The sequence below is a fragment of the Papaver somniferum genome, chromosome 9, assembly GCF_003573695.1.
Source record: "Papaver somniferum cultivar HN1 chromosome 9, ASM357369v1, whole genome shotgun sequence".
NCBI lineage: Eukaryota > Viridiplantae > Streptophyta > Magnoliopsida > Ranunculales > Papaveraceae > Papaver > Papaver somniferum.
This window is the reverse complement of record NC_039366.1, coordinates 120,053,008-120,069,320: the sequence shown is the minus strand read 5'-3', so window position 1 is coordinate 120,069,320 and position 16,313 is coordinate 120,053,008. Positions and strand designations below refer to the sequence as shown.

Sequence of the window (16,313 nt, the reverse complement as noted above, 5' to 3'; positions counted from 1 at the left end):
TTCGGCTTACTATGAAACTTTCATATTAGCCAAACTAGTGTCTAGCAAAAGGGTTGGAATTGGAAATTATAGGTTCGGCGCATGCAGTAAACAGATTCAGTAAGCCGAACCGTTCATCAATGGTAGATTCGGCTCATAGATGTGAGCCGAACCTCAACCTGTTTCGCCGAACCATGATTCAAAAAACCTAACTTTTGATAATTGAGAGCTATAGAAGTGAGATTAAGTATAGGATATAAGTGTACCTGTGTATTAGAAGAATTGGGTTCCTCATCAATGTATTCATCATCAGGATTTGGCTCATAAAAATCATCATCTTGAGTTTGTGTTTGAGTTTGAGCTTGAGTTTGAGTGGGTGTAAAATCATTCTCATAATCTAAGAAATCATCCATTTCTGGATCATTGTTGTAGTTGATGTGTATTTTCCTAGGTTTTTTAGATGAATGATGACCCTCCTCATCCTCCATTGAATCAAGAATTAGAATTTTCTCACTTTCTCCTTCTCTTTCTCTCCTTCTTAACCAAACCAAAACTTTGATTTTTTTTTCCTCAAATTTTTCATCTAAACAACTCTTATAATTCTGAAAATTATCTTAATCACTAAACAAAATATTTAATCACTAATCAAGATTATTAACACTAATACGTAAAGGGCAGATTTACCATTAAAAATATTTGGGTTAAGGGGTTATCTGATTTTGTTATTCAACAACCTTTTTTGTCTTCATTCAGTATGCCTTGAAAGATTTTGGTATGCCCAATATTATGGTTCTTAGAAAAGGTTAAACTTCATTAGGGCTCTAAAGAATGGGCCTAGTGCTGGGTTAATTTGAGATCCATCAAACGTGCCGACACGGACTTTGATGATCCACCATCAAATGGCGGGAACGCAAGATTTGGCGCGAAAACCCTAATCCCTACTTAAGAGGGAGAAACTCATTCGCGCCTATTCTATTTCCATTCCCGCCAACAATTCATCCAGAGCAAAGCAGAAAGTTAGAGAGAGTGAAAGAGAAGATGGGTGGTATTCCTTTCGATTGTCTTGCTAACCCTCTCGGTGCTGTAAGGATAACGTTTGAGAGATCAATTTCTTCTGGTTCTGATCCCAAAACTTTCAACAGCAAAGACTGGGGTGCAATTGAAGTTTTGAAGGAGTGCCTCTTTGATCAAAATGGCATATCTCAGGTAGCTCTTACAAACCCTAGTTTTTATATTTCTTCATTCGATTATAAAAAAAAAGTCTATTTTGTGTAATTTCGATGTTACAAAACCCTATTTTTTTTTTTTTTTTGAAGGTTCCGATTCTCGATTCCTCTACAATCGGTCGGATTAAGCCCAATTCGTTGGTTCGGTTTAGAGGAATGGTACAAGATATGCTGGGAAATGAGTTATATGTTGGGGCTTACAAGGTTTTGCTTTGCCCTTTTAGCCTTTTCGGTTTGGGGGTTCTTCATTTTTTTCCTGATTATTTATACTAACTGGGAATAATTTTTGGGGTTGTTTTACAGGATGAATCAACATGGAGGACAAACAAGTACACAGATGTTGCTTCGTTCCCTATGAGTTCGTCATCAGAAATGAGCATGTGGGAACGGCGTCTTCTTTACTGTGTGCCGGTGAGCTATTTATAGACTTAAGATATTTAGTTGAAAAGTAAAAAGATTGAACCTTTATCATTGGCGTTTTTCATGTACTGAGTTATGCTAGTTGACAAGTAACTAACAATCCTAGCAAATGACAAATCCATTTAACTGTGCTTCTGGTCCATTTTTTTTCATTGATTTAACATATGGGGTGTCAATTTTGTTCTTGAATCATGTATTAGGTTTGTTGATTTTACTTTTGTTCAATATAGGTTCCAGGACAAAGTCCTTGGGTTGTGGAGGCTTCTTCATCGGCTGCTGCTGCTTCATCAGAGGCAGCTATATACAGACGTGATAATTGGGCTTCTCAACATGGAGAGAAGCGCAGGAGAGATGACGATACATCTGTAGATACAATGGATTGCAATGTATGTTTTGTCACTTTTTGAGAGATCTCAATACTTACTATAATTCCCATTTTCATTACCTTCCTGACGAACTTCTTATGGGCAGATATCCAATCATGAAGCGAAAGGTTCACCGTCAAGCACAAAAAAGATGGTTATTTACATAATCTCCGTGCTCAGAGTTTTCCCTTGAACAACATCAGATTTGATAGTCTTATTAAGTTGTGATTAAACGTCTCTTTCTTCTTAACAGCGAGAAGATGGACTCCCTTGCCAAGCGTCTCAGTCTCATGAATTGGAAATTGGAGAGACCTCTTCCACGCAAAGCGTGATTCCTGATTTCGACACAAAATCTCTTTCATGTTTAGTCAAGGTAACTGAAAGGCTGAAAATGTTCTTTGATTAGTTACCGACACTACTATAAACGGTTCTTTCTCCTCGTTTCAGATTGCATGCACAGTAGTCCAACCAAAAAACCATATATTTATCTGTCATTAGAGTGAATACATCTCCTTTGATCACTTTTGTGTCTTTCGTTTTGAGGAGATATTTGATGTGCTCCAGTTAAACTGTTATATGCAGATATATGACTCACCGGAAACTGAATTGAAGCTGAATGATGTCTTTGAGTTTGTTGGCGTGTTCACTTTCGACCCAGAACTTGTAGCTTCTAAGAATGAGACTGATGAGTCAGATGCCCTTTTTGAAGATGAGCTGGTCAATTTGCCTCCAAACAAGGTTTGTTAATTCAAATTAATAGTTATGTACTCTCAGAAAACTTACTTTTTCTTGTGGTTAAAATTCGTAGTGGTTCTTAAACATATCTGTTGACTGAAAAAGCTGTCACCCACATTTAACTGTCTCACTAAGCAATTAACCTATCGTCCTTCTCTTTGCTGTGAGTTAATTCGTGTTTGAAACATATTGTGGACAGGTACCAAGACTTCATTGTTTAATACATAAAAAAATTTCGATTCAAGATTTCTTCTGTGGTTCCCCTGTCATTGAGGTAATCAATCTGCACGAGTCTTGATTATACGGTTTACTTTTCCTTAAATTCAGAAAATACTTGTGCCTTTTTTGGCGCTGTTATTTGCTTTGTTTGTTACTGATGCCTTTTCACTTAAATTTTACAGAGAGGACCCTATGTTATCAGAGGAATAAGGGAATCCTTAGTTGGGTATCTTACAGCTGTTCTTGGTAACGATGGTGTAGCAGCTCAATCTGTTTTGTTGCATCTCCTATCCCAGGTAATTGTTCTTCCTGTTGAGCTATAGTATAGATGTTCTAGCTGGGAAGTAACCATATATTTCCTTCAAGTGTGCCTAATTTGATACGGAATCCTGATCTTAGTTCCCACTTAATTAAATGTTTCATAACATAAGCAGGTACACGCCAGGGTTGACACTGTTGCCGTTGGGAAACTATCGCTAAATCTGACAGGTTTTACCAAAGAAACTGTATCCGTTTTCGGGAATCAACTTAATCTTGCGATCCAGAGTCTCTTACCTTTGACTCAAGCTCTACCTCTAACAGTGGAGTATCTCAACACTGCTTCACTTTCCCCTAAGAAAGATTACAGGACAAACAGGTAAGCCTCAGTTCTTTTCTTAGTTCATCTTGATACAGATACTTTTTAAATTTATATGGCATTGCTATTTCTCGTATAAGCACGACCTAATATGTTATTCTTCTTTGGCTTCAGGCTTATCACTGGAACTTTACAGCTTGCTGATGGTACCCACTTAATCCTTGATGAAACTCAGCTGTATCCAGGGACCCTTAACTCTACTGGGGTTGAGAATGTGCAGGTTCTTAAGAGTCTGATGGAAATGCAAAAGGTACCTTCAATACTAATACATCTTTATAATAATCCTACATCTGTTGAGCATCGAATTGTGGAGTTTTATAAGTGTGAGGATGGGCAATACTGATTTGTTTGGATGTTTATTTTTTTGTGTCAGTTGGAATACGACTTTGAGTACTATAAATTGGAAATGTCTTCCGATGTGCAATTATTAGTCCTTTCTGAGGGAAAATCAAATATTTTACCAGCCGATTTGGTGTTACCCTTTCAACCATCTACTGTGGGTTCGTCTCTTAATGCAGACGCAAATGCCCTGCAAGCTTGGAGGTGGTATTTGGCCACTCTAAGATCACTACCACATGTTATTGACCCTGAATTGCAAAAGGTATTGTAAACTTTGTTATCTGAAACTTATTTTGTTTATGCATTTAAACCATTTGAACTAAAGAGGATCTTTTGAATTACAGGTTATCGAGAATGATTTGGTTGAAGCTAGGCAAGAAGATCGAAGTTTAGGAAGCAATGACTTCAGCAGGTTTCTTAATTTGTTTTTTACCTGGCTCATATTTTTCCACTTGCTTGGTATGGTTCATTTTTTTTGAGCTAGGGTATTTGAATATTGTAGGTGGCTGACAATGGCTCGTCTTATGTCCGCTAGCTTTGGTGAGACCAGTCTCTCACTTGAGCATTGGCAAATGGTGAAAGAGCTTGAGAGGTTAAGGAATGACAGACTTAAATGAGGAAAAAGAAGGCAAAGGAATTCGTGGAAAGTATTTGACTCAGTGATTGTATCTTTGTCTGTTGAATGCTGTTTTAAAAATTATGTTAATGATCTAGCGTCACCCTTGCGTAATATACATGACGTCCTGACTATGTTGTATTATTGCCTTGTCTATTTAATGTGGTGATGTTTTTGACTTTGTTCTGCCCCGTCTAAATTATCTTACAGATGCATGAATCCTATTTGTATCATACACTTCATAAGGATTCTATTCTGTTGAGACTTGGCAATGGTTGAGTTTTGAGTTCTAAACAATACAAATATTCTATTTAGTAAAAGTTGATATGTCTAAGCTAAATGCTTTTATTTTTCAAAGCCAGCGGTACCGGCAGGTATCAATTATTCATGGCGTGTCTGGTCTGTCTTGACGGAATCTTAAATTGGAAGTCGCATGCAAATATCATATATTTTATGTTTATGGAGTTTCTTTGCAACTCCAGAGTATGATTTAATGATGTAGTCTATAATAAATACAGAAGGTGGATACATTTCCATTACTCCATCTTGTACTCTCTTCTTCTCTATCTTTGTTGTAGTTGTGATTCCCGTTCTTCATTTCTCTTCAAGAAATAAATATTGTTATCTTATTTCATAGCTACTTCGAAAACATTGGTATCTCAATCTCTGTACTTTTCGAACAAAACTCGTTCGAGCAAAACACTAAACAGAGTCGATTCCAGTATTAGTATCACTTATGTTTCTCATGATCTAATGAAAACCTGTCTTGGTTTCCATAAGTTGTCATTGTCATTGAAGCTGAATCATTTTGCTCTATGGGAGAGTAAGAATGATAGTCATGGTAGAATATTATATATGCCATCAATATCCCGTGCGGTTGTTGCCTCAGCTAGTGCGAACAAAAATGATTATAAAAAACAAATGACGTTCGAAGAGGAACTACGCCATCGAGAAAAGGAGATAATCACGAAAGAATGTCTCAAGTTTTGAAAAGAGAGAAACCTTCATTACATGGGTATGTTAAGTTTTTAGTTGATAGCAAAGTTGTGTACGATGCACTTGAGAAAATCCTCGCCAATGCAGTCTATCTTTCTTGTAAGTGAATATGCCACTAAACCCTTCCTAGGAAATTTGATTATTATTCAATAACCACCCCACTTTGTATATGTTGTTTACATATGTCTATTTTTCTTGCATACAGATGCAGAGCTGAGAAATACAGGGTTAGAAAGGTCCGGAGCATTAGCTAAAGATCTGGAGTGGTTTGGAGAAGAAATGAGAATTCAAGTTCCATCACCAACTACCTCTAGGATTGCGTATGCGTCATATCTAGAAGAAATAGCAGTGAAGAATCCTAAAGCAATCTTTTGTCATTTCTACATTATTTACTTCGGGCTTGCAGCCGGTGGTCGAACGCTTGGTAAAAGGGTAATATATGAATGCATGTGGTAATTTAACGGAAATTGATTCAAAGTCTAGCCATATATATTTAGAGCTTTATGTTTAATTAATTATCAGGTTCAGGCATATGAGAAGTTACTGGAGAACAAGGAGTTGGAATTCTACCAATGGAATGATGGGGAGCTTACAAAACTACTACAGAATGCCACAGAGAAGCTAAACAAAATTGCTCAAGTAAGTAAAAATCTTTTATTCAGGAATGCTTAACGAATTAATACGATTAATTTTGAGGTTGCAAATGATTAACATATTTCATGTGTACCATCCCTGAATCAGAGCTAGACTAGGGAAGAGAAAGATCAATGTTTGGAAGAAACTGAAATATCGTTTAAGTACTCCGAAGACATCATGAAACTTATAGTATCTTGAAATCTTAATTATATGTCATGCCTTCATGGATCAATAAATCCAAATTATTTGTATGCTTTGCTTGCCATACTAGTGAATCTCTAAATAACTATTCCCTAATAAACAAACTTGTAGCTGATATGAAAAACGAGACAATGAACTTGTTTATTCGTTCAGCTATAGGAAGCGACAACTCTTCATTATCTTTCTTTTCTGAATCTCTTATTTTTCTTCTTGAGGTAAGGCCTAGCTCCCCTCGTTTGTGTTTTTATTTCGTTTATCAACAAGATTGTCAGCAATTTAGACTTATAGGTTTATGTAATTTTGTGTATAAAGTTATATCAAAGACTTTGGCAAACAAGATGAAGCCTCTGATGGATAGAGTGATTTCACCTAATCAGAGTGCTTTCGTTCCTAAGAGACAAATTGCAGATAACATGATATTGACTCATGTACTCATACATATTTATCAAGAAAAATAAAAGAAAAAAGGGTTATGCAGCTATCAAACTCGATATGTCCAAGGCGTATGACAGAGTGGAGTGGTCTTTTCTAGCAAAAGCCATGACTAAGCTGGGATTTCATGGAAACTGGATAAAACTTATAATGAACTGTCTAAGCACAACCACTTATTCCATTCTGTGTATAAAGTTATATCAAAGACTTTGGCAAACAGGATGAAGCCTCTGATGGATAAAGTGATTTCACCTAATCAGAGTGCTTTCGTTCCTTAGAGATAAATTGCAGATAACATGATATTGGCTCAAGAACTCATACATACTATCAAGAAAAATAAAATAAGAAAGGGTTATGCAACTATCAAACTCGATATGTCCAAGGCGTATGACAGAGTGGAGTGGTCTTTTCTAGCGAAAGCCATGACTAAGTTGGGATTTCATGGAAACTGGATAAAACTTATAATGAACTGTCTAAGCACAACCACTTATTCCATTCTGCTTAATGGGTGATACATGTGTATCTTCCCCTTTCCGGGAACTAGTGATCCTCGAGATGAATTGGGGATAAAATTGTAATTTAGGAGGGATTACTGATTTAAGACAGTATTCCTATAAAAGGAAAATAGATTCCTAGGAGGTTTGGGAAACTGTAGAATACATGTCCATGTAAAGTCTGTGTATAAGTCCATATATATGTTGGATCCCTGTATTAGAGTCCACTGTAACTCGTATCCATATAACTCAATATAAATACATGCCTCAATAACCTAAGACGGTTAACTGAGAGCTTCCATAATTTTTCATGGTATCTAGAGCCAGAACGATCTCTCAGAAACCCTAGCCTCAAAAGTCCTTTCTTTTCTTCTTCAAAACCCTAGCCTTCTCTTTTCTTTTCTTTCACAATGTCAACTGCTTCAACTCACGACTCTTCTACTGCTTCATCTTCTTCCTCTAGCACTATGTCACACAATACAAGAGCTCCAACTATTGATGCCTCTCAATCAATCAGTGTTGGATCTTTCATGACCTCATCGTTTCTTCCTTCATCAACCAAAATTGTTCTCTTAGGCAGAACCAATTATCTTCTTTGGGATTCTCAAATCATACCTATTCTGAAATCTCACTGTCTTTATAAATATCTTGATGATTCATATGAAGTACCAGCTCAAGAACTTGTTGATGCCGTAACTGAAGAGAAAACCCCTAATCCATATTATGAAGAATGGGAAGTCATCGACCAAAATATCATGTCTTGGATCAACTGCTCTCTAACTGAAACTATGAAATCTGAAGTGCTCAACGAGGCAATTCTCGTGCAGTATGGAAGTATCTTCGCTCTACTTGTTCTACCATCAATCCATCCAGAATCCTACAACTCAAGGCAAGCTTATCAACTATTCAAAAAGGTAACTCTTCTATTTCTGAGTATATTCTCAAGATCAAGGAAATCTCTGACTCCTTAGCTGATGTTCTACAACCTGTATCCGATCTTGAACTTATCTCTACAACCTTACGTTGATTGGGAGATGATTGGACAAGTATTTATATGGTTGTTATTGTTAGAACCTCTCTACCAACTTTTACTGAACTTCATGCTCTCCTTCTCCATCATGAGTCTCATTTGCAATATCTTCAAAGTCTTCAAACTTCGGCATTTGACTTGCAAAACTCGACTGCTTGCTTTGCTGGTTCTCCATATGGTGGTCGTGGTCAATCTTAAAATCGTGGTCGTGGCTCTTTTAATGGTCGTGGAAATTGGAACTCAACTGGTAATGGTCGTGCCAACTGGAATAATTATGTTCGTCCAAATTGGAACCCAAATGGTCGTGGAAGCTGGAACAATGGTAGCTGGAATAATGGCGGTTGGAACAATGGTTACTCCAAAAAACTGGTCTAATACTCCTGGTCGTGGAAACAATGGAGGCCCTCAATTCAACAACAACTATTCAACTGGTTCTTTTGGTCGTCCTTATGGAAATAGTCGTGGTAACAATGCACCCTCAGTTCTTGGCCCACCACTCTCATCCTCTGTTGTGTGTCAATGGTGTGGAAATACTGGTCATACGACCTCGACTTGCAATTGCCTCACACAAGCTCATACCAGTGACTTACCTCAGGCATTTTCAGCAATGCAACTGTAGTCCATGCCGCATGAAAATTATTAGTTTGCTGATACTGCTGCTTCTGCACACATGACTTCTGATGCTTCTCAAATGACCAATCGAGTTGATTATAACGGTAATGACAAAGTCCTTGTAGGCAATGGTCGGATTTTTCCCATTACAGGGACTGGTGATATCACCATAACCTCTCCATCATCTAAGATATTACTGAAAAATACTCTTCATGTGCCTTCAATTGCCAAAAATTTAGTATCTTTTGGACAACTCACCCGTGATTCTGATTGTGTTTTTGTCTTTGATAAATTTGAATTTTGTATTCAGGATCGACGAACGGGAACTCCTCTGTACAAGGTCAAGATTGAAGATGGCATGTATCCCATTCTCAACAGCATTCATTGTTCTCCTAGGTCATCCACTTCATCAGCTTTTTCTGCCACTACAATTGGAGTTCGTACAAGTCCAGCAATATGGCATATGTGTCTAGGTCATCCTAATAATCGTGTCTTTCAGTCTCTTAAGTCTAGTCAATCTTTATGTTTTACGTCTAGTATTTCCCCTTTTCAATCTATTTGTGTAGGTGCCAAGCACCATCGTCTTCCTTTCCTGTCAAGAACTACCTATTCTAATAAAATTGGTGCTGTTATTCATTCGGATTTATGGGGTCCTGCACCTTTTTCATCAAACTGTGGCTTTCGTTATTTTCTCCAGTTTGTTGATGAATGTTCTCGTTTTACCTGGCTATATTTCTTATCTGATAAAACTCAAGTGTTTCGCTGTTTTTCGGACTTCAAAGCTATGATTGAAAAATAATTTTCGACATCCATTCTTGTTTTGCAATCTGATGGTGGTACTGAGTATGCTAATCCATTAAAATCTTATTTGGTTGCTAATAGCATTCAAACCCAATCTTCCTGTCCTAGCACGCCACAACAAAATGGCCTTGCTGAGCGGAAAATCCGAAACATTACTGAAACTGGTTGCTCTCTTATGCTTCAAAGTGGTTTACCTGAATTTTTTTGGGATGAAGTCTATGCCACTGCTGTCTACTTGATTAATCGCCTTCCCACTCATGTTTTGTCGAACAATACTCCTTATTTTGCTGTGCATAATAGAGCTTCAGACTATGATTTTCTCAAAGCCTTTGGATGTCGTTTTTATCCTCTACTATCTCATTTCCGCCAACACAATTTACAACCGGAAAAACTTCCCTGTGTGTTTATTGGTTACAGTGATAAACATAAGGGCTACAAATGCTTAGAAGTTTCTAGTAATCGTGTTTACATATCTCGACACGTAATTTTTTATGAGTCTGTCTTTCCATATCCCATTGATGTCGGTGTTAAACTCAACATTTTGTCTTCTGCTCCAGCTACACGCACTCTATTAAGCTGGCCAAATACAGTTGCAGCTACACATCTAGCACATACCCTCTCTACTCCTGAGTTGTCTACTACTTCAATATCTATTACTCCTATCTCACCAACTCCTACATTTTCTACTCCATCTTCTCATATGCCTACTCCACCAACTACTCCAGCATCTTCCAAAATTCTAGTGCGCCACTATTATCACCTACCAAATTATATTTTTCTGCTGATCCATCCTCTCCATATTCTTCTCAAAATTATGTGTCCTCTGTATCGTCTTCTTCGGACTTGCCTACTGTACAAGAGCCACTTTAGTCGACCACAAATGTGCATCCTATGACTACAAGACTTAAGGACCATACTATTCAACCTAGAAGCTTCAAAGGTTGTTTCTCTACTCAGTATCCAATATTATACAGTTTTGCAGCTGAGTATAACTCTTTACCTACGGAACCATCATGTTTTACTATGGCCTCCAAGTCTTCAGAATGGTGGGCAACTATGCTTGAAGAGATTAACACGTTGTTACGTAATGACACATGGTCTCTTGTTCCTCGTCGCCCGGGAATGAATATTATTGGTTACAAATGGGTTTATAGAGTAAAGCAGAAATCTTATGGATCACTTGATCGACGTAAGGCTCGCTTGGTTGCTAAAGGGTACTCTCAACTGCATGGGATTGATTATGATTAAAAGATTAGTCCAGTTGTGAAACCCGTGACTATTCGCTTAGTTCTCAGTTTGGCAGTCTCTTCCTCTTGGCATGTTAAGCAGCTAGATGTTAAAAATGCCTTCATACATGGGTCTCTTGATCAAGAAGTTTATATGGAGCAGCCTCAAGGATTTGTGGATCCTCGATTTCCTGATCACGTTTGTGTGTTACACAAGGCGTTGTATGGATGGAAACAAGCACCCCGTACTTGGTTTCATCGTTTTGCTTCATTTCTTACAGAACATGGATTTAAATCCTCTCAATATGATCACTCTATGTTTGTCAGGCAGTCTAGTGGTTGACATTATTTTAACTGGTAGTGACACTCAAGGTATTTAATCTATACTACCAACGCTTCAAACTCAGTTTGCTATGACATATTTGGGCGACTTAAACTTCTTTCTTGGTTTGGAAGCCACTAGAACTTCTTCCGGTCTTGTTCTCACCCAAACCGGGTACACTTTGGATCTTTTTAAAACGTGTTGATCTTGCTGAATCCAAACCAGTATCTACTCATGTGGCTCCTCGCTCTAAGCTAACATCTGGTGATGGTGTTTTATTTCCTGATATTACTTTGTATCAAAGCTTAGTTGGCGGTTTACAATATTTAAGCATGACACGACCTGACATCACCTATGCTGTCAACCAAGTTAGTCAGTTTATGCACAAGCCAACTCATAATCACTTCATGGCAGTTAAACGAATTCTTCGTTATCTCAAGGGTATTTAGGTCATGGCATTTATTTTTGGCGTGATTCTTCCTTACAGCTCACATCATACTCTGATGCTGATTGGGGCGGTGATCCTGATACTTCTCACTCTACCACAGGTCACTCTGTGTTCTTAGGCAGAAATCTCATCTCTTGGGGTTCAAAGAAGCAACCCATTGTTTCTACCAGTAGTACCGAAGCTGAGTATCGTGCTTTATCATCTACTTCTGCTGAACTTATTTGTATTGAGTATCTACTGAGTGATCTTGGTGTATCTCTATCGCAATCTCTTATTCTCTATTGTGATAACATCAGTGCTACATAGCTAGCTCTCAATCCGATATAACATTATCGTTCCAAGCATATACAGATTCACTACCATTTTATTCGTGAAAGGATCTCTTCTGGGTCTTTGCAACTGCGCTATATCTCTACTGAGCATCAACTTGCGGATCTATTTACTAAGGGCTTGTCGACTGCAAGGTTTAACTTCTTATGTAGCAATCTTTCACGTTGTTTTTCACCGTGTACAGCTTGAGGGGGTGTGTAGAATATATGTCCATGTAAAGTCCGTGTATAAGTCCATATATATGTTGGATCCCTGTATTAGAGTCCATTTTAACTCATATCCGTATAACTCAATATAAATACATGCCTCAATAACCTAAGACGGTTAACTGAGAGCTTCCAAAATTGTTCAGAAACCAAAGCAAAGTAAGGAAGTATACCAAGATAAGGAAATACTTCCTAGACAAGGTAATATTCATTGATAAGGAAATAAACCTAGAAAAGTAATTATTCCTAGATAAGGAAATAAATTCCTATAGGGTTTGGGAAACCGTTAAAGATATAAATAGAGATGTTTAGCTCATAGCTAAGATATCTAGAGTGTGGTTTGTGATACAGACACACCTAGATCTAGATAGTATGGTTTCAGACAATCTAAGAAAGGAGGTTTGTGAGACAAATCACCTACAAATAAGTTTGTGAGACAATTATTATTGTAAAAGCAAGCTTAGCAAACAATAAGGTTATTTACCTAAACAGATTGTGAGCGTAACAAAGAGAGAATTGTAAATCGTTTTCTTGTTCATAATCTAGAGAAGGTATTTTCTTCGAATTTGGTTTCTAGTTTTCATCTATTATTATTCTGAATTTTGCCTCTATAATAATAGTCACCAAGGTACAGTGATCAATACGTATCAAGTTGGTATCAGAGAAAGGTTCGTTACCTTTAGGGAAGATTCCAGTGGTTTATGGTCTTCACTAGATCTCTTTACAAAAATCTTGGTGAGGTACTCGAGAAGCAAGAAGATGTTAAAAGAACAAGTTAACCAAAGATGGGAAAGTCAGTTGATGATCTTAACCAAAGAGAACCACAAAATATGAAAGAAAAGGTGATTGCGCTACAAACAAACATGAAGTCTTATACACCCAAGCCAAAGACGAAGAAAAAGACTACGTTTTCATCTGGTGTTTTTGAAGAAAAGAACGAAGAAGGAGAAGAAGAAGAAGAAGAAAAGGAACCACTCGAACAATATTGCGTTCTGGAGCGAAGAGTGACTAAGACAAGACGAGGAGATATGGACGCTTTTCAAATTAGATGTCAAGGTCAAGTTTCCAGCAAAGAGAGATGGTTCAGCAGGGTGAAAGGAACTCTTGAGTTCCCTAACCTCCAAATATAACTTTCACGGGAGTTCAAGTTCTTGAAGGGGGGCGCATGATACATGTGTATCTTCTTCTCTCCGGGAACTAGTGATCCTCAAGATGGATTGGGGATAAAATTATAATTTAGGAGGGATTACTGATTTAAGACAACATTCCTATAAAAGGAAAACAGATTCCTAGGAGGTTCGGGAAACCAAACCAAAGTAAGGAAGTATACCAAGATAAGGAAATACTTCCTAGACAAGGTAATATTCCTCGATAAGGAATATACCTAGAAAAGGAATTATTCTTAGATAAGAAAATAAATTCCTATAGGGTTTGGGAAACCGTTAAAGCTATAAATAGAGATGTTTATCTCATAGCTAAGACATCTGGAGTGTGGTTTGTGATACATGCACACCTAGATCTAGATAATGTGGTTTCAGACACATCTAAGAAAGGAGCTTTGTGAGACAAATCACATATAGATAAGTTTATGAGACAATTATTATTGTAAAAGCAAGCTTAGCAAACAGTAGGGTTATTTACCTAGAGATATTGTGAGGGTAACAAAGAGAGAAATGGTAATCATTTTCTTGTTCATAATCTAGAGAAGATATTCTTTTCGAATCTGGTTTCTAGTGTGTTATGTTTTCTAGTTTTCTTATATTATTATTATGAATTCCACCTCTATAATAATGGTCACCAAGGTACATAGATCAAATACGTATTAATGGGAGTCCTATGGGTTACTTCAATCCAGAAAGAGGCATTAGGCAGGGAGATCCTATGCCCCCTACCTATACATTATTGCCGAGGCTTTCTATGCCAATATGAATCACTTGGTAGAGACTAACCTGGTGAAAGGTATCAAGTGTGCCAAAAAAACACCAACTATGAGTCGTATGCTCTTTGTGGATGACAACCACCTCTTCAAAAATTCCACCATGCCTGACTTCCATGCTATCAAATCTTGCCTGCAAGTTAATTGTAAGGCAAGTGGTCAAGAAATCAATTATAATAAGTCTGGTGTATTATTTGATGGGAAGGTTCATCTAAAACATAAGAAATTATTAGCCAGAATTCTAAATATCCCTAATATGAACCTTGGAGAGAAACACCTAGGTACTCCAATTACAATCCTAAAGTTCAAGACGCAAACACACATTTCTTTACTAAGCTCTGTGGAGAAAAGAGTAAATAGATGGTTAACATAGTTTCTCGCACAAGCAGGGAGGAGTACCTTGGTGAAGCATGTTGGACATGCAATGTTACTATATCAGATGGCTACATTATTAATTCCGAAAAGTTTATGTCATAAGATTGATACTCACCTCAATAGATATTGGCGGGAAGAAGATCCAAAAACAAAAACAAAGGAAGTTGCATCTAGTAGATCTAGAAAGTCTCTGCAAAACAAAGGAAGAAGGAGGATTAGGTTTCAGAACAAGTGAAACAAACAATTTGGCTATGTTATCTAGGAGTGTGTGTAGGCTAGTAGAAAATCTATATTCACTACTAGCAACAGTGCTAAAAGCCAAGTACTTTGAGAATGTGGATGTTTTAAATTATAAATGCCCTTGAACTTATTCATGGGTATGGAAATTCCTTCACCATACCATGACCAAGATAAAACCTTTCATTGCTTGGGTGGTGGGGGAAGGCAACTTCATAGACCCATGGTGCGACAATTGGATCCTTGGTAAAGGAAATGCTACTCCAAAGGCTAATACAGTGCCATGAAGGAATATAAAAGTAAAAGACTTGTGTTAGATCATTGCTCGGTCGAACTCACAAGTGTTGCTATCTCAAGCTTGTTCTCAAATTTAGTTGTTAAAACTGTATCTTGATTTCTAGTCTATACTTAGTCAGGTCTTAGATTAGGATAAAAGTGTGTAGTTGAGAATCAGATATCACCGCGTTCTACCGTTTGAAGGCGAAGATCAACGGAAGATTTGGAGAACTTCAATATCAAAAGATAAGCAAAGACTGAACCACCCATTTCTCAAAATTTTCACTGTTTTATCTATGAGACATTGTTGCATGACTAAATTAGACAGTACATGCATAACATAAATTTCGAGTTAACTTTATCGTAAATATTGTTCTCGAAATATGACTATTTATATTTAAGAACTTTTGATGGTGGTTTTTAGCTTAGGGTTCGTAAAACCATATATCTGACACGACGTCACTATGACCACTAGCGCATTTATTGAATCAATCAGCATGCCTACGTAAAAATTACCAGGGTACCTTTTTTTTTACATGTATCATGTTCCACGACAGAACTCTTAGTATTGACCGACATCATCTTCGTACATACCAAACCCTAATTCTCACGCCATCGTGCCAATGTAAAACCATGTCAGCCACGTCTCAGCGCCAAGGCATGCCAACCATGCCAGCCGCACCACCGTGCCAATCGCAAACCATGCCAACCACGTCTCCGCGCCAAGGCATGCCAACCATGCCAGCCGCACCACCGTGCCAATGGCAAACCATGCCATCCATGTCTCCGCGCCAAGGCATGCCAATCATGCCAGACGCACCACTGTGCCAATGGAAAACCATTCCAGCCACATATCCGCGCCAAGTCATGCCAACCATGCCAGCCACACCACCGTGCCAATGGAAAACCATGCCAGCCACGTCTCCGAGCCAAGGCATGCCAACCATGCCAGCCGCACCACCGTGCCAATGGAAAACCATGCCAGCCACGTCTCCACGCCAAGGCATGCCAACCATGCCAGACGCACCGCCGTGCCAATGGAAAACCATGCGAGCCACGTCTCCGCGCCAAGGCATGCCAACCATGCTAGCCGCACCACTGTGCCAATGGAAAACCATGCCAGCCATGTCTCCGCGCCAAGGAATGCCAACCATGCCAGCCGCACCACCGTGCCAATGGCAAACCATACCAGCCACGTTACCATGCCGACCTTCTCTTC

The 16,313-nt window shown here is 38.2% G+C and overlaps 1 protein-coding gene and 1 pseudogene across 1 annotated transcript; both read left to right on the top strand.

The window, feature by feature from the left end:
* Nucleotides 1–970: 970 nt before the first annotated feature.
* Nucleotides 971–4,717, top strand: LOC113308028 (mini-chromosome maintenance complex-binding protein-like). The gene is made up of 14 exons (XM_026556503.1): nt 971–1,185; nt 1,296–1,409; nt 1,509–1,616; nt 1,856–2,011; nt 2,097–2,144; nt 2,244–2,363; nt 2,573–2,728; nt 2,925–2,999; nt 3,127–3,240; nt 3,379–3,581; nt 3,696–3,831; nt 3,955–4,182; nt 4,265–4,332; nt 4,423–4,717. Exons 1-14 carry the CDS (start codon nt 1,018–1,020, stop codon nt 4,535–4,537), a joined length of 1,809 nt encoding a protein of 602 aa, XP_026412288.1. The 5' UTR covers nt 971–1,017; the 3' UTR covers nt 4,538–4,717.
* Nucleotides 4,718–5,500: 783 nt separating this feature from the next.
* On the top strand, nt 5,501–6,366 carry LOC113309261 (annotated as a pseudogene).
* Nucleotides 6,367–16,313: the final 9,947 nt, after the last annotated feature.